Consider the following 22,719-nt stretch of genomic DNA (forward strand, 5'->3'; position numbering starts at 1 on the left):
TTTGACAACCGATAGAAAAGGCGAATTAGTATATTATGTTTTAAAGGCTCACTGCTTGAAACAACTAAATCGTATATCAAATTTTATATTGGTAGTTACAGATGAAGCACCTGCTACGGTTGGCCGTTATCCTGGTTTTATGTTTTTAAAAGAAAATGTAACCGGAGTATAACCAATACACTGCGTCAGTAAGAAACAGCATTTAGTTGCTAAAAATTTGAATGTAAGATTGCGTGAATACGCGGTTATTTGTGCAGGTGTGTGAAGAAACTCTTTTACGAGTTTCTCAATAGCAAAAATAAAAATTTGAAAGAAAATTTATTAAATTGAAAAACCAACATTGCTTATTTGGCAGATTTTTTTATTAAATTTAATAAGGGAAACTTGCAGTTGCAAGGTGACAGTTTAAATTTGATAAAAGCAAAGTTAATCATTTCAGCATTTCTTGCTAGAATTAAACAGATGAAGTAAAACATTACACGGAACGAATTTTCCCAGTTCACCAATTTGTTTCAGGTAATGTGCCAGAAAGACGATATTTCAATCTACGTCCAACATTTGAATGCCATTTATTCAGATTTTGAAAGTAGATTTGAGGATATTTTGACGCATTGAAGAAACGGACGTTACATTATGTAAAAAAAGAATTGATTTGAATAAGCACTAACGAAGAACTTAAAGGTACGGTTTAGAATCGAATAGCAACAATTCTAGCTCCAAAAAGACATACCTTTTGCTTATATTATGTAATACCGCGAGAAAGTTTTTAATTTCTTTTTCATATTCATACCTGCTAAAAAGGAGTTTCAGCGCAGGTATAGATCCAATAACAAAAAAATGTAACAAACTGGACATAATTAACTGAGGAGATTATTGTAACTGTAACAGATAGTTTTTATTTAAATTTAATTAATAAATGTGTAAAAATGTGAGACTACTGTTAGAAATTTAAATCTGTAAGAGTGAATAGCAGGTGGTCTATCTAAAATTAAATTTGAGAACCTCTGGTGTAGAACGCTAAAAATGGCACATTTTGAACATTTTTTTTGTGTATCTCATGATATTTGGTAATTAAACTTCTTTTATATTTTTATACAACTTTTCAAGATTTCAAAATTTGTTTTTCAATTTTTTCCATTGTGGGTGTATTTAAAAGATGACTCCAAAAAATTTCTCGTCCATAAATTACTCGAGAAGGGTTTAAAAAAAAGTGGCTTTAGGGATAGTTTAGCAAAAAAATTAAAAATTCTCAAAACAAAACAAAATGGCGCATATTTGAAACAATTAATCAAAAATTGACTTTTCGACTTTTTTCAGTCACAAAAGTTTTATTTTTTTGTTAAATTGTGAAAAACTATCATAGAGAAAAGAACAATTTTTCAAACGTCCGCCATTTTGCTTTTTTTTGACAATTTTCAACTTTTTTTCTACTATATCACGTAAGGACACTTCTTTTTTAAAACACTTCACGAATTATATGTTTCAGATTTGCCGTTTCAGAGGTTAACTGTCCATCATGGAGCATTAATTTTTGGACGAAACATTTTTGGCGTCATCTTTAAAACATAGGAACAATGAAAAAAAAAAAGAAAAAAAAGATTGTTTTGTGATCTAAAAAAGTTGTATAATAATAAAAAAAGTTGGATTGTCATGTATAATAGATAAGACACAAAAAAATTAATTAATCAACACAAATTGTTGAAAATGTGTCATTTTTTAGCATTCTAAACAGTAATACTACCTTAATTAAACATAAATAATAATATAATTTTATAACACACTAACCATCAATGGGTGATAAACTTTTTATTGCTCATAGCATAATAGATTACCTATATACCTAGTACCCACCACCTAATTATTTCGGTTATCGCTAAGAATATTTGGCTATTGAAATATTATTACTATAGTCGGGGAAGTTTGTGTAAGACTCTTGTACTTTTCGGTGGAGGAGCTTTGATAGCTCCCGGTCCCTGAGGGTCAAATAGTGAGGGTCCGCTGCGTGGAGCACTTGGCGCTGGCCGTCTTTGTTGGCGCAGGTATTGGGGTGGTTCATTTCTATGTTTAATTATTCTCCTGGAAGATTCTCTCACAGGTTCCGGTAATATAGGAGAATAAAAAGATAAATTAACTTCGCCTGCCCGTCTTTGTTGGCTCGAGCGTCTTGTTGGCTCATCGGGGTTATCGCCAACAATATCTGGCTCTTCCAAGATTGGTTCTAGTGGTCGGCGCGGTTGAGCTCTACGCCTTGTACTTCTCCGGATAGGAGCTGCTCTTGGAGGAGCAGATGGGCGCTCTTCCCTCGAAGGAAGGATTACACGTCTTCTTAAATTATAGCGGTTCTCCTGGTCCTGGAGAGACGGATTTCCACGAACGTTGACAGATTCTTGAGGTCTGTTATCATTTGGTTGTTGTTGTTGTTGGTTAACATCACTCATTTTAAGAAATTCGCTTATGATTGAATCTTCGTAAGATGCGATGCCTAAAACAAAAACTATAGATTTAATGTATATTGTGAATAGTCTTAAAACACAGCTACAAACTTGGACATTTTTTAAGCTTTTATGCTTTAAGTTTAAAATTCAAGTTCTGGACAAGTATAAATAATATCAATACAGACCGAAACGGCAAGGTAAAGAAATACCACCATGGAAAAATAAACACAAAAGAAGGAACTTGGAATGTGAGAGGTACTAATGAGCAGGGAGCTTTAAGAAACTTAGACCAAATTATGGAAAAATATACAATAGATATCCTTGTCCTGCAAGAAACGAAACAACTGGGAAATGAAATAATGAAAATAGGAATGAGCACACTGTTCAAGAGTGGAGGGACCAAGAGATATTTTGGAGTAAGATTCATAAGATAGCTAGCACAAGGTTTGATCACAAAGACATTCATAAGGTAACATGGACTTCTCCCGATGGAAAAAGGAAAATGAGATAGATCATGTCCTAATTGAAAACAAACATGATAAGGCAATAATCGATTGCAGGAATTACAGAGGTGCAGATACCAACAGTGACCATACACTAATAATAGCAAAACTAAAACAAGAACTACCAATAATACCAAAATCTGTTAAAGATAGATTAAATTACTAATTAGAGCGCCTTCAAGAGAAGCAGGTTGTAAACAGACTAGAGGAAGAAATAAATAAAAAAACTGGAGAATTCAGTCAAACAGGATATAGATGAAGAGTGTCAGACCATACAGACAGCCATGTCGGACGCAGCGTAAAAGTGTATAGAAAGAGAGCATATAAAAAGACGGCAAAACTGGTTTGATGAAGAATGTAGGAATGTTTTGGCAAGAAGAACCACGGCAAAACTACAAAGAGATAAAGAAAATACCCAAAATGCGATCAAAAACTATGTGGCAAGAAGAAGGGAAGTGCAAAGAATTTGCAGAAAAAAGAAAAGAGAACAACTAAAAAAGCAATTGAAAAACATAGAAGAAGCCTACATAAACAGAGAGGTAAAGAATTTCTACCCAGAAGTTAAGAAATCCAGAGATGACTCTTCTTCGAGTCTTCTTACAAACTCTCTCTGATGACGGGTAGACCCAGAAACACGTGTTAGGGAGTGGTAAGAGACTCAAATTAAATGGAAACGCAACCATTTTCGTATATGAATTTAAACAAGTTTGGATTTTACTTGTAGGATTTTTTTTTTGTTTTTTGTATACTGTTTCATCATTGAAAAGTAATTTACGTTTGTTTAAATATTCAGATTTTAACATTATTACAGTTGTGTTGCCATTGTTCTAGGAAAGCTTTAGTTTGTTTTAAATGATAATTCTATTGACTGTTCTGGTGACTCTTGAGTTATTAATGTATGTTAAAGATCATTTTCTATGCCAGCAATAATGTTAAACGTAGGAAATTTTTTGGCAAGGTAAAGAAAAGTTAGGACCTAAACTTAAAAAGTTTTCTGCATTTGGTGGTGTTGCTTTGAGTTAAGTTCACTAGCCAACCATTCTCTGGTTTTAAATTTACTTTTAATTGGTTTCGTTTTTCTATAAGCTGTTTAATTTTATTTTGATTAAATACTGTTATTAATTTTGTTAAAAATATTTTCATATATTATTTTCTCTTTATTAAAAAATGCTCGTGTGAAATTATTATTGTATTTGTTAATTATGTGGTTTTTATTTTTTAACTGAAGTCATATAATCACAAATTATATTCAAAAAATACAATAATATGCAGGTTACCAGAAAAGCCAAACAAAATACAACAAAAATACAACAAAACATCAATAAATAAAATGATTTAGGTCATGATAAATCAAATTAAAATAAACATGAATAAAATGATGAAACAGTATACAAAAAAAGAAAAAACAAATCTTACAAATAAAATCCTTTAATTTGTAAGGGAGAGAGAATTTAAACTTGTTAAAATTCTCTCATTAACAAATGGTAGAATAAGAAATACATACAACTTATATACATAAATATACATAAAATATATAAATACATACAAGAAATAAATTTATATCTCACAATGGCATATCTTCATATATTTTTGGACAATTATTAGTAATATTGGAAGTCCGACATTCAACCTTTCCAAATATTTTGCAGACATTTTGGGAAATGGAATCGGTAAAATGGAATCATATACGGAATTCATGGGATGTTCACAATTTTATTTCAAAACAGTATGTACCAATTAATCACAAACTTATATCTTTTGACGTAAAAAATCATTATACTCTAACATTTTAATTCAAATAGCTTTAAACTGTGTGAAAACTAGATGGAATAACATATTTTTTTTCCACTTAAAGAAATTCTAAAGGTTGTAAAATTCTGCCTCAACTTAGCGTTCTTCCGACATGAACATGAATACTATTCTCAGATTTCTGGAGTGGCCATGGCTTCGCCTCTCTCAGCACCAATGGCAAACTTAGTAATGGAAATATTAAAAAAAACAGTCATCTCTAAATTAAAATTCAACATACATTTCTACAAATGATATATGTTGATGACTGCTTACTCTGCATTCCGGATCATGAAATCGATCATACTCTTGAAATGTTCAATAATTTCCATAATAACATAAAATTTATTTATGAACTAGAAGAAAACAATAAAATTACTTTTCTTGACTTAAGTTTAGAATATAGCAACATTAACCGAATGATAACAACTAACTGGTGTACAAAAGATTTTTGGTCCAGAAGAATTTTTAATATCAACGCACACATAGTCCATAAAAGAAGTGTTGTATTCAGTCTAACTGAGATGGTAATTAAGCTGTTTAGCCCAAAATACCATTTCGCAAAACTGAGAAAAGCTGAAAGATATCTTATAACTATCACCATAATCATCATAAAAATAACTATCCACCAGAAATTTACAACATAATCTAATTAAAACATCTAATTAAAAAAGAAGTATTATCAGAAATCAATCAAATTGCAATACCAATCCTAAATAAACCCAAAGCATACCTAGCAATAATAATAATAATGTGACTAAATTAAAGAACACTGTATATCCTTATCATACATTAATGGATTTTGTAAACAAATGTCAAAAATGTTGGCAAAATATGATAATACGATATTAATGTTGGACATAAATCATCAAAAACATCTGGAAAATATTGTTCAAAATTTAAACCCAAGGTTAATAAAGATCATCAATCAAATGTTATTTATAGAATAAATAGTAAATACTGTAATTTAACATATATTGGGCAAATACACCAATGCCTGCATAGAAGGCTTGTTGAATGTTGCACACAAATATAGTGTACAAACACAACAGCCCTAGCCAAACATTCTCTAGAAAATAACCATTCCTTTGATTTTGAAAATGTACAGATTTTGGAAAAAGAACAAAATTACAACAAAAGATGCATATTATTATTGGACATGGTTTACATAAAAAAGGATCCAAATTTTATTAATAATAAGACCTATATCAAAGATCTTTCCAATATGCATCATAATTTAGTAAATTGAGTTGTTTTTAAATGCGCCATGGCGGATATTTTTAAGATACAACCCTGAACCAGTCGAGTTCTAAGATACCTGCTAGATGATATTTGTCAATGTTAGATACCAATATTTAAGGTCAGGAAACAACAAACTATGTATATATATACATATATATATATATATATATATATATATATATATATATATATATATATATATATATATATATATATATATGTATATATATATATAATTTATACATTTATACATCTACATAAATACAGATTGTTGTAATTTATTATTTCTTTTAGTGATACCTACAATGGGGACAATCCGATACAATATGAACACGTTTTGGAACTGAGAAGACATCAAGATTGAAACAACTAGCAAAATTACACCGAAAACTTGGCGCCCAGACCAACCGAAGGATTTTCTTACTCTAGTGCAGACGTACCAAAAGTAACACCAAAATTGGAACCTATTTGATAGACACCCCAAGACCTTGAAACATCACAAAAATCGAAAATATAACACAACATGTGAATGACAGACTCCATAATACAACTATTACTAATAACATTCCATACATTGCTAAACTTAATTCGAATATCAATCAATGCGCAGATAAGCTTAGTCTTTCACTCCCAAATTACATATTAGATGAATTCTGGTTGTGACAAAAGAATTCATGTTATAACAGTCAAATATTAAAAATCTTAGTATTGTAATTAAAAACAAAACCAACTTATACAGTAGTTTCAATGATAAGTCGATAAACAATATCGCCAATATCGAAGTTCCTTTTCTAATTATTGACTTCTTAGCATTGGGTCCTAAATTTAACCTACCCACAACTCCTAAAGACATAGACAACTTTAAATTGATCAGTGAGGTAGAAAATATCATCACATGGACACCCGAAAAAAGACCAAAATCTAGTTAGAAGCTTACCTACTAATTAAATTACAAACTCCATACAACCCAACAAAACAGATAGGTCCCTCTCACTCTCAATCGAAAAAGAAACTAGAACCTATCTGAAAAAGAATCCGAATTTTCTAGTCACAAAATCCGATAAAAGTAATGTAACTGTCCTAATGGATAAGGATATGTCGCATATTCAAATATCATTGGACCTCCTGAGTGACCATGAAACTTAGGCATTGTTATATAAGTTGTAAGTATTTATTGTATAAGTTGGTTAAAAGACTCAAAAGTAGAGAACACACCTCAGATCAATTAGGGCTACCTAAAATTCCCAAACCTGATTTGCCCCTTAGAACAATAGTATCATGTATAAACTCATCTTTTCATCCTTTGGCAAAAATCATGTGTCAGCTACTTCTTTTAATAAATTTAACAAATTTAAGATTAAAGACTTCGATTTTGCACAAAAAATCAATAATACAATCATACCAGATAACTTAGTTGTAGTTGTGTCATTTCATGTTGTGTTATTATTCACTAATATACAACTTGACCGAATGACTTTAATACAGCCTATTTGTAAGATTCCTAAAAAAGTTTTTGTGTAAATTATTGCTTTTATTTATAGCCATACATATTTTTCTTTTAATAACAAGTTTTATAAACAAACATTAGAATTACTGATGGGTGGATCTGCCTTGCCAATAGTGACTGAAATTGTAATAAATAAATAGTTGTATTTTGTACATCAGAATGTGAAATTTTAATTTCCATTTATTTAACAATATATAGATGACCTGCTAACAGCTGTATCACATAATGAAGTGCAAAATACACTACCAATCTTTAATTCTTTCAACACTCATCTGCAGTTTACTGTGGTACTTGATACTAGAGTTGTTAGAACTGAAAATAACATTATTTGTCTAGATTGGTATAGAAAAAACACTAACTCAGGTAGATATATACCTTTAAATTCTTATCACCCACCCTCTAAACAGATAGTTGATACAGTTCTAGCAATAAATTGATTTTCAAGGATTTCACATCCAATGTTTACAGAAATAAACTTCAAATTGGTATTTGAAAGTCTACTATGGACCTAATAATTATCCTAACAAACTATTAAACAAGCTGTTATACATAAACAAAAATAAATGTATTTAAATAATCTCAGGCAGATATATACCTTTTAATTCTTATCACCCCACCCTCTACACAGAATGTTAATACAGTTCTAGCAACTAAAAATAGATTTTTAAACATTTCACATCCAGTGTTTACAGAAAAAACTTAAAATTTTTATATGAAACTCTTCTATGTACCTAATTATTCTAAAAAACTATTAAACCAGCTGTTATACACAAACATAGAAATAAATGTATTAGACAGTAAATTAAATCAAGAACATACTAACATTGACACCTGTGTACAGGTCAGATAATATGGAACATTACCATACATTAATAATCTTACACAACCTCTCACTAGATTGTTCAATCAATTTAATATAAAAATTCCTAATTATAATAATAAGAAGATAAATCATTCCACTCAAAACTAAAAGATGCTATCCCAATTGAAAAGAGTTGTAACGTCATCCATGGTATACCTTGTGAATGTGGTAAAATATACATACAGACAAGTAAAAGATGAGTCCTTCACAAGAGTGACTGCAAACATAAACCCCTTGCGACAAGTCTTAGCATACTTGTCAACGATAATGACCACTGTGTCTTCTATGCTATATCAATAATGTTCAAACTCTTTAAATCAGCAAAAACGAGGTCTAAAAGAATTATACAAGTAATTTAAGCTCAATTTACAAAAACTACCACAGTCTTATGTGAGAACACTGTGATGTGCTTCCTAATTTTACTTAAACATATTATGTTACATTATTTAATAACAAAAATAAAGATTAAGCAACTTATACTGCTCTTGTATATACTTGTAAAAATATTATGAAACAAATGTAATCCAAATTACCACCAACATAAATGTAATTTAAACATAAAATTGTTGCTTCCCTTTTGAAATTATATTCATATAAGTATAGATCATAATCATACAGATTTGAACCTATAATATTTTACATTAATTACTAAAAGTTGCCAAAAGGTAGGCAGCACATGACTATGTATCTAAATGTTGACTACGAAGTCTAACCTACATTAAATCGTAACAATTTATATATAAGAAAAGTATTAAAATGGGTAAAAGTGGAACATAATAAAATAATTGGTTTTGTATTAACTTTAAGTTAATTAAGTAGTGGTGACATAATATATCGGTAGGACATTTTAAACGTTCCAACTAATTTATGACGCAGTAGAATGGAAATGCCGGTTTTTATAAAAATCAAAACTGTCAATGTAAAATATACCATATAGCATAATATTACCAAAGCCAAATAAGACATATAGAAGAAAATGAAATAAAATAGATAATATTGATTAATTTAAAAAATCTAATATAAAATACTTACCCCAGGGTCTGAAGAATAGCAGGAAAAGGTGTAGGAACTACAATACCAATATGGCTGACTCTGAAAGAGAAACGTTTAAATGTTAATAATAATTTATATCATTATACTTCGTATTTAGCATTTAATAATACTGTATAAATGATATCAAATTATATTAAAAAGGATATTAAAGAAATATTTATATTTAAAAATTTCCAGGTATACCTTTATAAATTAATCTTTCAATCAATCGACAGAAATATTCTTTGGTTGTTCATTAAAAAAGGGAAAAGAATCGTAGAATTTTCTGGAAAAAAGGAAATAGATATTTGACATAAACCGGATCACGTGACAATCACGTGACTTTTTTAGCTTAGTGTGATTGGTTGAATATATTAAATACAAATTAGCTGTCAATATTACAAATTTATTGTGACAAAGAATTAATTAATTAATCTTTTAAAATGTTTTTTGGGATTGTTTCTTAAGGGGCGATATTATATTAAAAATAAACACAATATTTTTACTTATTACTCTTAGATATTAATAGCAACCTTTAGAAAAATATATGCTGTGTTTTCTAGTATGAAAATACCGTGTTCATAAATAAGTACTTAATGTAACTTCTAAGCTATACAACCAAACACACGTACTTATAGCAAATATTAATAGTAAACAAACTAAACAGTAAATAAAATAGAACTTTACGAATTACCGACAATCAATATTTATTTATTTGCACCATATAATAAATAGTTATGTTAAATTATAACAACTGAAATATACCTATCTTCTAAATATACACTACCCAAAATTTTATGGGTTTAGTATACACTTCCACTATTTATAATAATTTTTCTTTTTTCAACGAAAGAATTCTGTAATAAAAGTTTATTTAAGCTGTTATTACTGTGAGCTAGGAATTTGTATGTTGTAGGTTTCTAACCATGAATCTGTCAAAATATGCCCGAGTTGAGCGAATGGACCTTAACAACATATATTTAGCAAATTTTCTAGATGTCTTGGGCAAAACGCATAAGACTTTCTAAAACCATTTTCTAAATTAAACCAGCTAAACAAAGGTGGACTATAATTTACTGGCAGTTATTGTGGACTATTGTCATTTTTACATCTAATAAAAAATTGGAAAAAAAAATACAAATGTAATAATAAACACTTTTATTACAACAAATTAGAACAAATGTAAATCTTAGTTAGTAATACAAATATAAATAAAGTCGATGTACCGGGTGGTCCAATAAGCCGATCTCTCAGCTATACCTATATCACAAACTATTCATGTAATTTTAGGAGAAAAAATTCCTTAGTAAAGTGGCCAAGAGAAATCGCTAGAAATAACTTTTAAGTTTCTGGGTTAACCCAGATATGCCCAATTATACCAAGTGTTAAATAAGTAAACTAGAAAGAGGCCTAAATTTTGCACAAAGTTGTTCAAGGATTTTTTTTTATTTTTTCAAATAAAGGGGGGGGGGGAGTGGGAAAGTATTTGTAAGGAAATACCTATAACTTTGGTTTGGATCAACCGATTTTAACGAAATTAGTGTCATTAGAGAGAGTGTGGATGAATTAATTTACATCTACTATAAAATAATTGTATTTAGTTTTTTTAATTGTCATAGGTAGAGGGTACTTTCGAATCTACTCCATTTTCATTGATATCTCCTATCCTATCATTGTTATTAATAAATATCTATTTTCTAAAAGTATCAGGTATTCTATCTCAGAAGTCCCCAATGGCGAAAAATTAGCGTCCATTTCTAATAACATACAGTTGATTAATTCTCTGTCCCAACTCAGAATGATCCACAAAATATCCTTCTCTCCAGTACTTCCCACAAATCACTAATAAGCTAACGAGACTCTTTAGAAACTTACCCGTTACAATAGCCCTAAAAATTAACAGAACTGTAAAGTTGTTGTCGAAGACCAAAACTCCATTGATCCCTTTTGAACATACTAGTGTTGTCTACCACATACCTTGTGTAGAGTGAAACTCATGCTGCATTGGCGAGACCAGCTGCTCTCTTCAAGGTCGTCTAACTTCTTATTAAAGCGATATTAGGATTTCCAAACCTTCTTTTGCCATCTCAACCAAACATGAAATCCACTTCACAAAATACTGGCAAAACAACAAAATTATCATAAAAGATGCCTCCTTGAAATGTGCAATATTCTTAAATATTCATTAGTCCTTAATAAATAAACTAACATTGATAATTTAAGCCAGATTTATTACTCTCTGATCTTACACAATATATAAGAATCACATTAAACTTCATATTTTAGCTGAACAAATAGTCTAATAATTCCACCATTCACAACCTCCATTCGAACAATGTATTTCTCAAAAAAGTAACTTCCCAATCTAAAACATTTGATTCGCATAGATTATCTTCCCCAAATTTTAGTGTTAAACGTGATAGTAGTAGTGTAGTAGTTCCAGTATGTATACCAGAGTCTACCACAGGTCAGGAGGATTCTTTTATTTATGATTCTTCTTGTTTTCCTATTGCATCCTCTGATTGTGTAGGTAGAGATAATAAGATTAGTTTGGTACCATTTAAAATTTTTGACCAATCAGATAATGGTTGTTTTGATTTGAATTCATTATTAGTGAAGAAACATAATGATAATAGACCTTATCTTCCTATTAAGATTTTAGGACAATCTTATTTAGCTCTTTTAGATAGTGGCTCAAACATTTCTGTGATAGGTTCACATTCATTAGCTTTATTGAAAAAGGCTGAGATTTCTATTATGCCCATTTCTTCTCTGCAAGTATCTACTGCAGATGGTACAGTTCAGTCTATTACAGGCAAATTTGAAACTGAAATCACAGTAGCAGATTTATGTAAGCAAATTACATTCTATATTATTCCCTCAGTTCAGAATTCTATAATTTTAGGTATCGATTTCTTAAATGCTTTTAATAGCACACTAAATTGTTCTAATTTTTCTTTTTCTGTTTCTCAATTTAATCTGTCTGTACTTAGTACTATTCAGGACTTTTCGAGTTTATCTAGTCTCGACCAAAGACAATTAGAGAATATGATCTCTAAATTTGTATCTCTTTCATCAAAAGACAAGTTAGGTCGTACCTCCTTAATATCTCATACTATTGAGGTGGGAGATACTACACATTTTAGACAATATCAGTATCCTATTTCTCAGGCATGGCAAGTTGACTTGGAAAAGGAAATCGATTCCATGTTAGAGTTGAAAATCATTGAACCTTCCACGGCTTCTTACTGTAGTCCATTGTGGTTAACAAAGAAAAAAGATGGATCTTTTAGGGTCTGCTTCGATGGTCGAAAGTTGAATAGTATTACTTCAAATCGGGATGTTTATCCTATTCCCAGAATAGATGTCATTTTAAGTAAACTCCATAATGATAAGTACATTTCTTCTATCGACCTATCTAAAGCTTTTCTTCAAATACCTTTAAGTGAAGAAAGTAAAAAGTATACAGCTTTTGCAGTCAGTGGGAAAGGATTATTTCAGTTTGTCACTATGCCTTTCGGTCTTGTTTTAGCTCCTCAGACAATGTGTCGTTTGATGGATTTAGCCATTGGTCCTCAATTAGAGCCCTATGTTTTTTATTATTTGGATGACATTTTGGTTGTCACTCCTGATTTTTCACTTCATATTGGAAATTTTAGATAAGTTGTTGTTACGTCTCAAAGAGGCTAACTTGACTATTAAGTTAGATAAGTGTCAGTTTTGTCGTCCTAGTCTTAAATTTTTAGAATATGTAGTTGATAGTAAAGGTTTAAGGACAGATCCTGATAAAGTTACAGCCATTAAGGACTTTCCTATACCTAATACTACCACCCAAGTCCGTATGATATTGGGAATGTGTGGATATTATCGTCGGTTTGTTCCGTCTTATTCTACTTTGTTGTCCCCACTTACAGATTTGCTTAAAAATAGGAAAAAAGGCCAAAACATTACATGGACTTCAGAAGCTGATGATGCTTTCTGGCGTATAAAAGAAGCTCTTACTAGTGCTCCTGTCATGACGTTTCCGAATTTTAAAGAGCATTTTTACCTCATGACAGATTGTTCCAACACTGTTTCAGGTGGTGTACTATTTCAGATAAAGGATGGTTCGGAACACCCTATAGCTTATACCAGCAAAAAGCTTAATAAAGCACAGAAAAATTATTCCACTACAGAAAGAGAACTTCTTGCAATTATTCATGGTCTTGATGCCTTTCGATACTATCTTGAAGGTCGTAAGTTTACTATCATTACAGATCATAGTTCTTTATTATGGTTACATTCTATGAAAAATCCGTCACAGCGTTTGTCCCGTTGGATTTGTAGGCTTTCTGTTTTTGATTATAGAATTGTGCATGTTGCAAAGCCAATGCTGTTGTGGTTGCAGACGCGTTGTCACCAACGTTCGATATCAATCTTTTAGATCTGTCCACTTTATTTCCAGATAATTGGTATCGAAAGATGATTCATAATGTCACCCAAGAACCTAGTAGATATCCTGATTTCAAGGTGGAAAATAATATCCTTTATAAACAGTTATTAGTCCTGTCGAATCTTTATCGAATATGTCTGATTGGAAAATAGTAGTCCCAACAGCTAATAGGGATGAAGTGTTGAAAACCTTTCATGATGATGTGACATCAGGTCACTTTGGTTTCTACAAAACTTTTAGTAAGATAGCTGAGCTATATTACTAGCCTGGTTTGCGCAACTTAGTTAACAAAAACATTTCGAGATGTAGAGTTTGTGCAACATGCAAGCCGAGTAACCTACCTCAAGCTGGATTAATGGGTTCATTTAGGAACATTAATTTTCCTTGACAAATGATATCTTTAGATCTTATTGGACCATATCCACGTAGTTATTCAGGTAATACGTATTGTTTGGTTGTTGTACATTACTTCACCAAATTTCCTATAGTTTGTCCTCTTCGAAAGGCTACAACTCCAGCCATATTGAAATTCTTAGAGGAACAAGTTTTCTTTTTTTGTGGTACTCCGCAAATACTTTCGTGTGACAATGGTCCACAATTCATTTCAAAAGCATTTAAAGATCTTTTGAATAAATATAAGATCCAAAAGATTTTCTACAATGCCTCTTATCATCCGCAAGCTAATCATACTGAACGGGTAAATCGCAGCATTGTTACTGCTCTTCGATCTTATACCTACACTGATCATAGAGCTTGGGATCAGTATATTCATTCAGTCGCTCAAGCCATTCGAACTTCTGTTCATGAAGTTACTCAATGTTCTCCAGCTTAGGTTAATTTCGGTAGGCATGTTCCTTTGTCAGGTGATTATTTTGGATTAATTTCTGAGAATTCAGCAACCTTTCCTCAAGTTTCGGAGAAACTTCATCGTATGGATGATCTCCAAAATTTACCTCCAATCTTCGCTGACATTAGGAAGAAGTTAAAGGCCTCTTACCTTAGAAATCAGAGTCAGTATAATTTGAGGAAACGAGACATGCGATTCTTTATTGGCGATCGAGTATTGAAGCGAAATTTTGTAAAATCAAGTAAGGGTGATGCCATTTCTGCTAAGTTCTGCCAGAAATATATTCCCTGTACTGTCGTTCGAGTAATTTCTCCTTTAGTATATGAATTAAAAGACAATTCAACAAATAGACGAATTGGTCAATTTCATATAAAGGATTTACTTCCAGATAATACAGTGGATGACATAGCATCCTCTTCTTCAGATGAAGATTAGGTTTATCTATTAAAGTTAATCTACCATTTGACTATTATAGTTTTGGCTCGGTTTTGATTACGATTTGGTATTTTCTTGGAACTTTATTAATAATCACCAGACATTGTATATGTTCAGCTTATTCCTTGCTTATTATTTGGTTATATAAGTTTAAATTATTAAGCCTTTTCATTCTTATTATTAGGTACATTTATCTTTGTTTACTTTATACTGGTATGGAATGATATTAAATACTACTATTATATATTTTGTTTGTTAATTTGATTATCATCTTTTGTTTATTTGGTTTGCCATTTTGGAAAGAATGTTGTGATTTTTTGTGTATAGATTTAATCACTTAGTCATACTTTATTTTAATTAATATTCTGATGTACTATATGGGATGATTCTAAAATCAGTTACTAGGAACTATTTATACACTTAATTTTTAGGTTTTTTGGTATACTCTTATGTCATATGGACTATTTTGCCTGTGTATATTTGATTGAATATGTGGGTTCGAAGTTGTTGTTCAAACAAGTTGGCCACTATTGTTCAATGGATTTCGTAACTCCTCATTTTCATGGGAAAAATATACAGATGACTGGGCAGTACGATGTTTCATTCTTAATTAGCTAACGATCTTCAATTTGAATTCTATTTTGAACATTTTAGTTTTAATCTTGAGTCTTTCCAGACTATGTTCAATTATAATTACAAAAGATTTCCTTTAGCTGATTTCTTACTCTCACTTATGTTAAGATATTCTTGACATTGCTACCTCTATGGCTAGCATAGTTAGATTGCTTTCTGAAATTAGTAATTTATATTTTAGTCAACAAATGACCGTTTACAGTTACATTCACTTCTTTCTTTAGGCATCCACTTATTGATTTTGGATTTAGAACTAGAACATATCTTGTTCTTTCTTAGTAATGTCAGAACGAATCATTAATTTGCAGTTTCTACAGAAATTGGCCTGTTCGTTCTTGATGTTTGTTTGTTGATTATTTACTTATTATTTACTTGATTACTTACTTCTTTAACTATTACTTTTTTGATATGTTGAGTAGTTATCATTGGCTTACTAAATGCCTTGTAACTCACTTATGTCTGATATTCTTATAAATCTGTTGTAGCTACCTGCTATAGTTAGTGAATATCAGCATGAGTTAATTTGTTTGATGTTGATTTAGATTCAATGATTTAGTCTATGAATATTGTGGTTTAGGCACATATTACCGGATGTGGGTATAGGTTGACCTAATTTATTTAGATTATTTGATTAGAGTGTGAATTGGTTACCCATTTGCCTGGTCGATTATACCTTTGGATATGCTATTCTATAAATCTGTTGTCCACTGGTTGATCAATTTTGGATTTAGTGCCCAATTCAACACTTAAATTGGTTTATATATGTTTGGTATTTTTTTTTACTTATAAATTGTGAATCGGTCCACACCTCTGCCTGATTGATTATCCTTGGATATTCTACTATAAATCTGTTGTCCACCGAATAGTCAATTTTGGAATCAGTGTCCGATTTCACATTATTTTCAGATATAGTATTTGTCTTTACGACTATTTTAGGCTACGTGAAAGCTTTAATGTAGTTATGTACTGTAGATAGTATGTGACTTGGAAGTCACTTAGTAATATTTGGATATCTTTAGATGTCTCCTTCTTTCTACATCATTCATCATCTGTGGTTAATTACAATCTTGCGAATCGATGTGGATTGTTCGGAAGTTAGTGTATTTTAGCTACATTTGGCAAACTAGTGCCATGGCTAAAAATTTGAATTTTAGATTGGTTTGTATCCTCGGCTTCTACTGCAATGATGGAAACTTTGGCGAACCAACAGTTAAGCGCCTGTTCGAGCTATTGCCATGGCGCACGGTTCATACGTATTCTATAATTGTTGTTAGATATGAAAAAAAAAAAAAAAAATTTTCATTTAAAATTTTTTTTTTCTCCGAGTAAGAGGGGAGTGTAACGAGTCCGTCACTTTAATAATTCTTTAGTCATTATAAATAAAATTTAAAAAAAAAAGAAAGAAAAGGAAACAGGTATTAATTAAAATATTTAGTTTTCACCACAAATTTTAATACCTATCCAAATATATACAGTATAATTTTGCTTTTATAATTACCCACCACCAATTATGTACAGTCAACCTAGTTATATACAAAAAAATAAATACCCCCGTTATACACAACTGATCCTAGATGATCTGAATTTATAAATAATAAAATATAAGAAAATTTTAATGATTTGTCCTAAAACGGTAATTTACTGGCCTACTAGAGAGGTAACCCTGTACTTCGGCTTTCAATTAAATATTCGGCAAAAGTAATGAGGACACTATCCTGACGGGATAGATGTCCAAAGGTTTAAATATATAATAATACAATAACAATTAATAACTCTCTGATTAAATGTGTACACATAAAACCGTACAACAGAGTTGAAAGGGAGGACTTAAAAACCTCTACCTGTAGTTGACAATTAGTCCTTAAATGTTATTCAGTAAATTGTTTACAAAAAAATGACGGTTCTTATTATTAAATGAAATAGTAGAAGTTAAATATACAAAAAAAATATTACACAAAAAAAATGATTAAAATTGGTGAATAAGACTTAATACAAATAAATAGTGTTCCACACTCTAAATGAGGGAGATCGTTCCAACTAGTTCCCTGAAGTTGTCCGGGAATAGTTTCAGAGAGGTCTGGACCTCTAAAGGAACAGCTATGGGTGACGGACAATTGTGTAAATCCAAACTTATATTTCTTTCTTTTTTTTTAAATCCAAAATCCAAAAAAAAAACAAAATACCAAATTGTTCCCCTGACTTCTGCTTGACTCCCAAAGGTAGGCGGCTCAGAGTGGCTATAAACCAAGCAGGACACTTAAAAAAAACCCAAACTAAAACTGTCTGCTACTTCTTTGAACTCAAGTGCTTTTCACGAACGTCGAAGCAGAAGTGCGCAATGGGCACGGGTTTTAAGCTAGCTTTAGTTTATTTGTTTTTGTTACATCAATCCCCATTGTTTTTGTTACACCACGTACAATTTTTTTTACCAATCCTTTTTCAACATTTCGCACATTGAAGGTACGACCACCCACTAAGAAATAGAATAAACACAATGTGCTGATAGTCCTATTTTCTATACAAGCAAAACGGTTGTCACCACAATAAAACCAAATGATACCAACGCTAAAATTTAAATTCACCAGACGATTAAGTTAACGGACTTCAGAGCTTTGTAGTTAGTTGTGTTTTTTGTTAAGATATTTGCTATTGTACATACATGAACCTTATATCATGATGTTAAAAAAGTAGCTTTAATTTGATATCAAAAACCTGCATATACGTCATGAGGAGCGTATTTTATTTAAAAAATTAATTAACGAATATCTTTTGTTCAAAAATGAATTACCATTCCAACAGAAGTTGGCAAAATCATCACAAGATTAAAAAGAAGCAGAGCTCCTTGAAGCTCCTTAAGAATTATTTAAGAGAAACAAACTGCGAACTCTAACTAGCAAGAGCTATCAGCGACAAGAAGATCAGATTTAACAGGAAGAAGAAGACAGGAATGGCCATCCTAGACATCGAGAAGGCATATGACACGGTCTGGAAAAAATCCCTAATCTACAATATGGACAGAGCTAGGTTACCTCATTACTTAGTTAACATATGTGACACAAATCTAATTAATAAAACTTTTCAAGTTTTCCGCCAACCAAAAGACGTCCAGAATTCAAGAAATCCAAGAAAGGACGCCTCAGGGCAGTATACTCTCGCCTATTTTGTATAACATTTTTGTTTTAGACTTACCAACAGATCCAAAAACAAGTACAGCCCTCTACGCAGATGACACGGTAATCTACGCAACAAGAAAAGAGGACAGAAGAATTGTCCAAAACATAGAAAACTAGCTTGGAAGAATCACAGAATTCACGGAAAATGGAAAATAAAGATTAACACCCAAAAGACGCAGTTCACCATGTTTACACAGGAGAAAAACCCACCAGTAGTAGTAATCACAATGGGAGCTAACAAGATCCAATCAGAAGATTCTGACAAGTACCTAGGAGTCCATCTCGACAGGAAACTCTTCACGAAGAATGTAACGAAAGTATTTTGCCTACCTCATTGTAAGAATATGGGGTATAAAATTGGGGACAGAAATTATGGGGGCGAAGATAGGGCAAGCAAAACAATCGTTACTGGTGCGAACGGCACTCAGGGGTTAGCTGGAGAGCTGGGGTCGTGGATAAGTGAACGACAAGGGTTCGGATTTGGGCAGCGACAAAAAAAATGAAATAAAGGGGTACTTACATAAATCTCCTGGACAAAATGAATAAAATTGACAGACAAGAAATACCTCTAGCTATTTCAAATGAACGCCGCTTCGAGAAGACTTCCTGCTGGAGGAAAAAAAGATTCTACTTTCCTAAAAAGTAAACACACAAAAAAGATTAGGAGATTTTTCTAAACTAAAATAAACAAAATGGTAGGAGAAACAAATCAACCGTTTATTTTTGTGTCAAACAAACAGTTATCAAAAATACAGATTGCACCAGAAGGATACTAAATAACATAGTAACAAAATTAACAAAAACTTACGTGCTCATCTGTTTACAAAGGAGATTGCTACAAAAATCTTCGAAATGGTTCTTAGGTTATTTATTAATATGGCCAAATTAGATTATTAAAAGTTAAGTTAAAATTAAATTAAAATTAAAATTGTTTTACAACAACAGCAGATTTAAATGAAAGCAATTATTAATTATCAAAAAATAATGTCTATTTAATTTGGAAAAATTAATATGTTAATTGTTACCTTAATTCATAAACTTTGCCACTTAACTTTGAAAAACTTTATTACTTCCTCCTCTGGGATTGGAGCTGCAACGACAAAACTCTCAACTGGGACAAAAAGGAAACCATTTCTATACGCAGGAACGAAGATCTGACGTAGATGGGGCTGGATCAAGCAGGCAAACGACAACAAAGCTGGTGGGACATCCTATATAATCATTTTCCAAAATTTCTTCAGTTCCGGTGTACTGCACAAATCTTATGATGACTACTCTGTTCTAAACTGCCATTATGCAAAGAGTATTATCACCTTAACCGGTCTTAAGACATAACACAAAAAAATTGAATCGACTCCCGATTCAAAATCGCCCAAACATCTTTCTACTCTGAAATCTCTTGCTTGACTCCCTTTGCGTTAATTTTACAAGTTCAACGCCAAATAATTTCCCTTCACGTCTTCGGAACCAGTTGTGCCTACAAACTTAAAACAAACATAATACCCTCGACAATCGTTCGTAACAACCTTGAAATATTTCCAGCTTTATTACGTTTTATAAAAATTGAATACCTGACATGCAATATTTTTTCTAGGAACGGTTGAACTTAAATCGCCATAAAATATCGATCGTTTTAAAATTCCTTTGCAAACAGAAAAACGAAAATATTCCACCGACAGGGGCGTCTTTAGAAATTTTTAGCATATAAATATTTCGTAGTTAAAAAAAATTTAAAACGCTACAAGAACAGGCAACAAATCAAGATAAAAGCAAATATTGCTAAAAAACTAATACTTCCTTATATTTTTAGGTCCAGTCCACTATCGACGGCCAAGAAGATCCAGTTATACTAGGCCTACTTTAGATCGCTGTCCCAGTATGGAGCTCCACCACGGAAACCAACTGGAAGAAGCTAGAAACTACAGAAACGTCATGCTACAGAAATATCGATGGATCAACATGGAAAAAAAATAACAAATGCAACCATCAGAGAAAATATATTTTAGTATACACCACTAAGGGAGGTGTCTAAGAATAGGATAAGATACTTCTTCCACCAAACCACAAGAAGACTCCTAAAGACCAGGGAGATCCACGCCAAAAATCGGATCCAGAGGATGTACAGGTCAAAACACAGACTGATCGACCATTTTTATTGACCATTTAAGTTGACCATAAGAATAAGCAGTGAAGAGATCACAACAAAATGTATTGTACAGGGTATAAACGAATGGACACTAAATAGGAAAAAAATGAGACAGTCACAACAGCCGAATAGCAGACACAAGAGTCGTTAAAATAGCAAGAGACAATTCACCAAGTTAGAAGAAGTATCGGCCAGCGCCAGCCACACCAGATATGGAGTGAGAATCTTGCAGTGGGAGTGGGAGTTTGCAGTACATGAAAGAACACATGGAGGTTTAAAACAAAGGTAAGTGAAGTGTTTCGCATATTAAGGGGACGTTAACGGGTTGACAGATGTATGTTAACGAGTACCGTGGATGTTTCTTTATGATTATCCTTAGAATTTTCCTTTCAGTGGTCCATAAGTTTTATTTAGCATTTGTTGATATAGGTTTTAGCGGTTGCGTGATTTAATACTTCTAAATTTGCCATATAGGGCCGTTAGGCGTGCAGCTCTTCTTCTTACCCGATTTAAGATGTTTTTAAAGTCGGTATCCCAACGTTTTTTTTTGTAGTGTTTTTGTAAACTCTGCCCAGCTTGGACACCGAGGTTCCCAATTTAAACTTTTCTCCGTTAAGCCTTATATGGTTCTCAATATCTCATTGGGGTGAGCCGTGATATCTGAACAGAATTACTGCGTTTTAGCAAGGTTAAGAGTGACTTTCGATTTGTTACACCATTTAACGATTTTGTCTAGTTATATTTCAGCCTTATTGAATAAAGGCTAATCCCTTGCAGAACGATAAGCGGTACCTGATCAGTGTATATGGAAGGTGGATATAGAAGGTGGATATATAGAAGGTGGATTTGGATCTATTGGTGGAAGGTGAAAGTCGCTGTTGTAGATTGTGTATACTATTGTAGATAAAATTGAGCCTTATTATACTTCTAGTGTAGTGAAGTGTGCGGAGAATTTACCTGCAACTTTAACTAGAACTATCCCGTTGGAGCGATAGGAATTATTAATTCAGCTCGGTGTAGTACATCAATCAAGCTTAACTGTAAGACTTAATCAAATGCCTTCTGGAAATCCAGAAAAATGCTGATTGCAAATCTGCGGTGTTCATTGAGGGCCTGGATTGCTGCTTCAATTAAAGCATTATAAGTTGAATGTCCATCTTTGAATCCAAGTTCGAAATTTGGGATTATGTGCAAACCTTCTCGGAAAATTTCCAAAATTCTCTCGTAAACTTTACTTAGATTGTTTAACAGAAAGATAGGTCTACAGCATTTCGTGCTACCTTCACGAATACCTGACGATACCTTCAGGTATTCGCGCTACCATCGGATGATCGTTAACTTCCAAGTGCGGCCGGGGATTTTTAAGTATGTCTTCTACTTCTGCTCGGTTGCTTGTCTAAATTGCTGTTTTGGGTTGTCTGGGGATCGGAATACGGCCTAATTTTTGAATGAATTGGCCTTATCTTGTGGATTATTTAAGACGATGTTTACTTTGAAATGTGGTATTTTGTCAAAAAAACTTTGTATTTTTTGTCTGGTTAGGATTTTGAATTTATTACAAAATTTTTCGTTATCACGGTAGTCCAGGCTGGAGGTAACTCGCACCCACTGTTATTGTTTCAGCTTGTTAACCGTCAGTCTGATGGATGCCGATAGACGGTTGTATTTGATAAGGGGATTACGA

The 22,719-nt window shown here is 32.0% G+C and overlaps 1 protein-coding gene across 1 annotated transcript; it reads right to left on the bottom strand.

Moving 5' to 3' along the window:
• Positions 1 to 1,376: 1,376 nt before the first annotated feature.
• Positions 1,377 to 9,431, bottom strand: LOC140452971 (uncharacterized). The gene is made up of 2 exons (XM_072547285.1): positions 9,370 to 9,431; positions 1,377 to 2,482 (listed from the first exon to the last, which is right to left on the bottom strand). Exon 2 carries the CDS (start codon positions 2,436 to 2,438, stop codon positions 1,905 to 1,907), a length of 534 nt encoding a protein of 177 aa, XP_072403386.1. The 5' UTR covers positions 2,439 to 2,482; positions 9,370 to 9,431; the 3' UTR covers positions 1,377 to 1,904.
• Positions 9,432 to 22,719: the final 13,288 nt, after the last annotated feature.

The sequence above is a fragment of the Diabrotica undecimpunctata genome, chromosome 11, assembly GCF_040954645.1.
Source record: "Diabrotica undecimpunctata isolate CICGRU chromosome 11, icDiaUnde3, whole genome shotgun sequence".
Classification (NCBI taxonomy): Eukaryota; Metazoa; Arthropoda; class Insecta; order Coleoptera; family Chrysomelidae; genus Diabrotica; species Diabrotica undecimpunctata.

Bases quoted from the DNA above. Each gene is read 5' to 3' on its own strand.
- LOC140452971 (XM_072547285.1), bottom strand. From the start codon at position 2,438: ATGAGTGATGTTAACCAACAACAACAACAACCAAATGATAACAGACCT.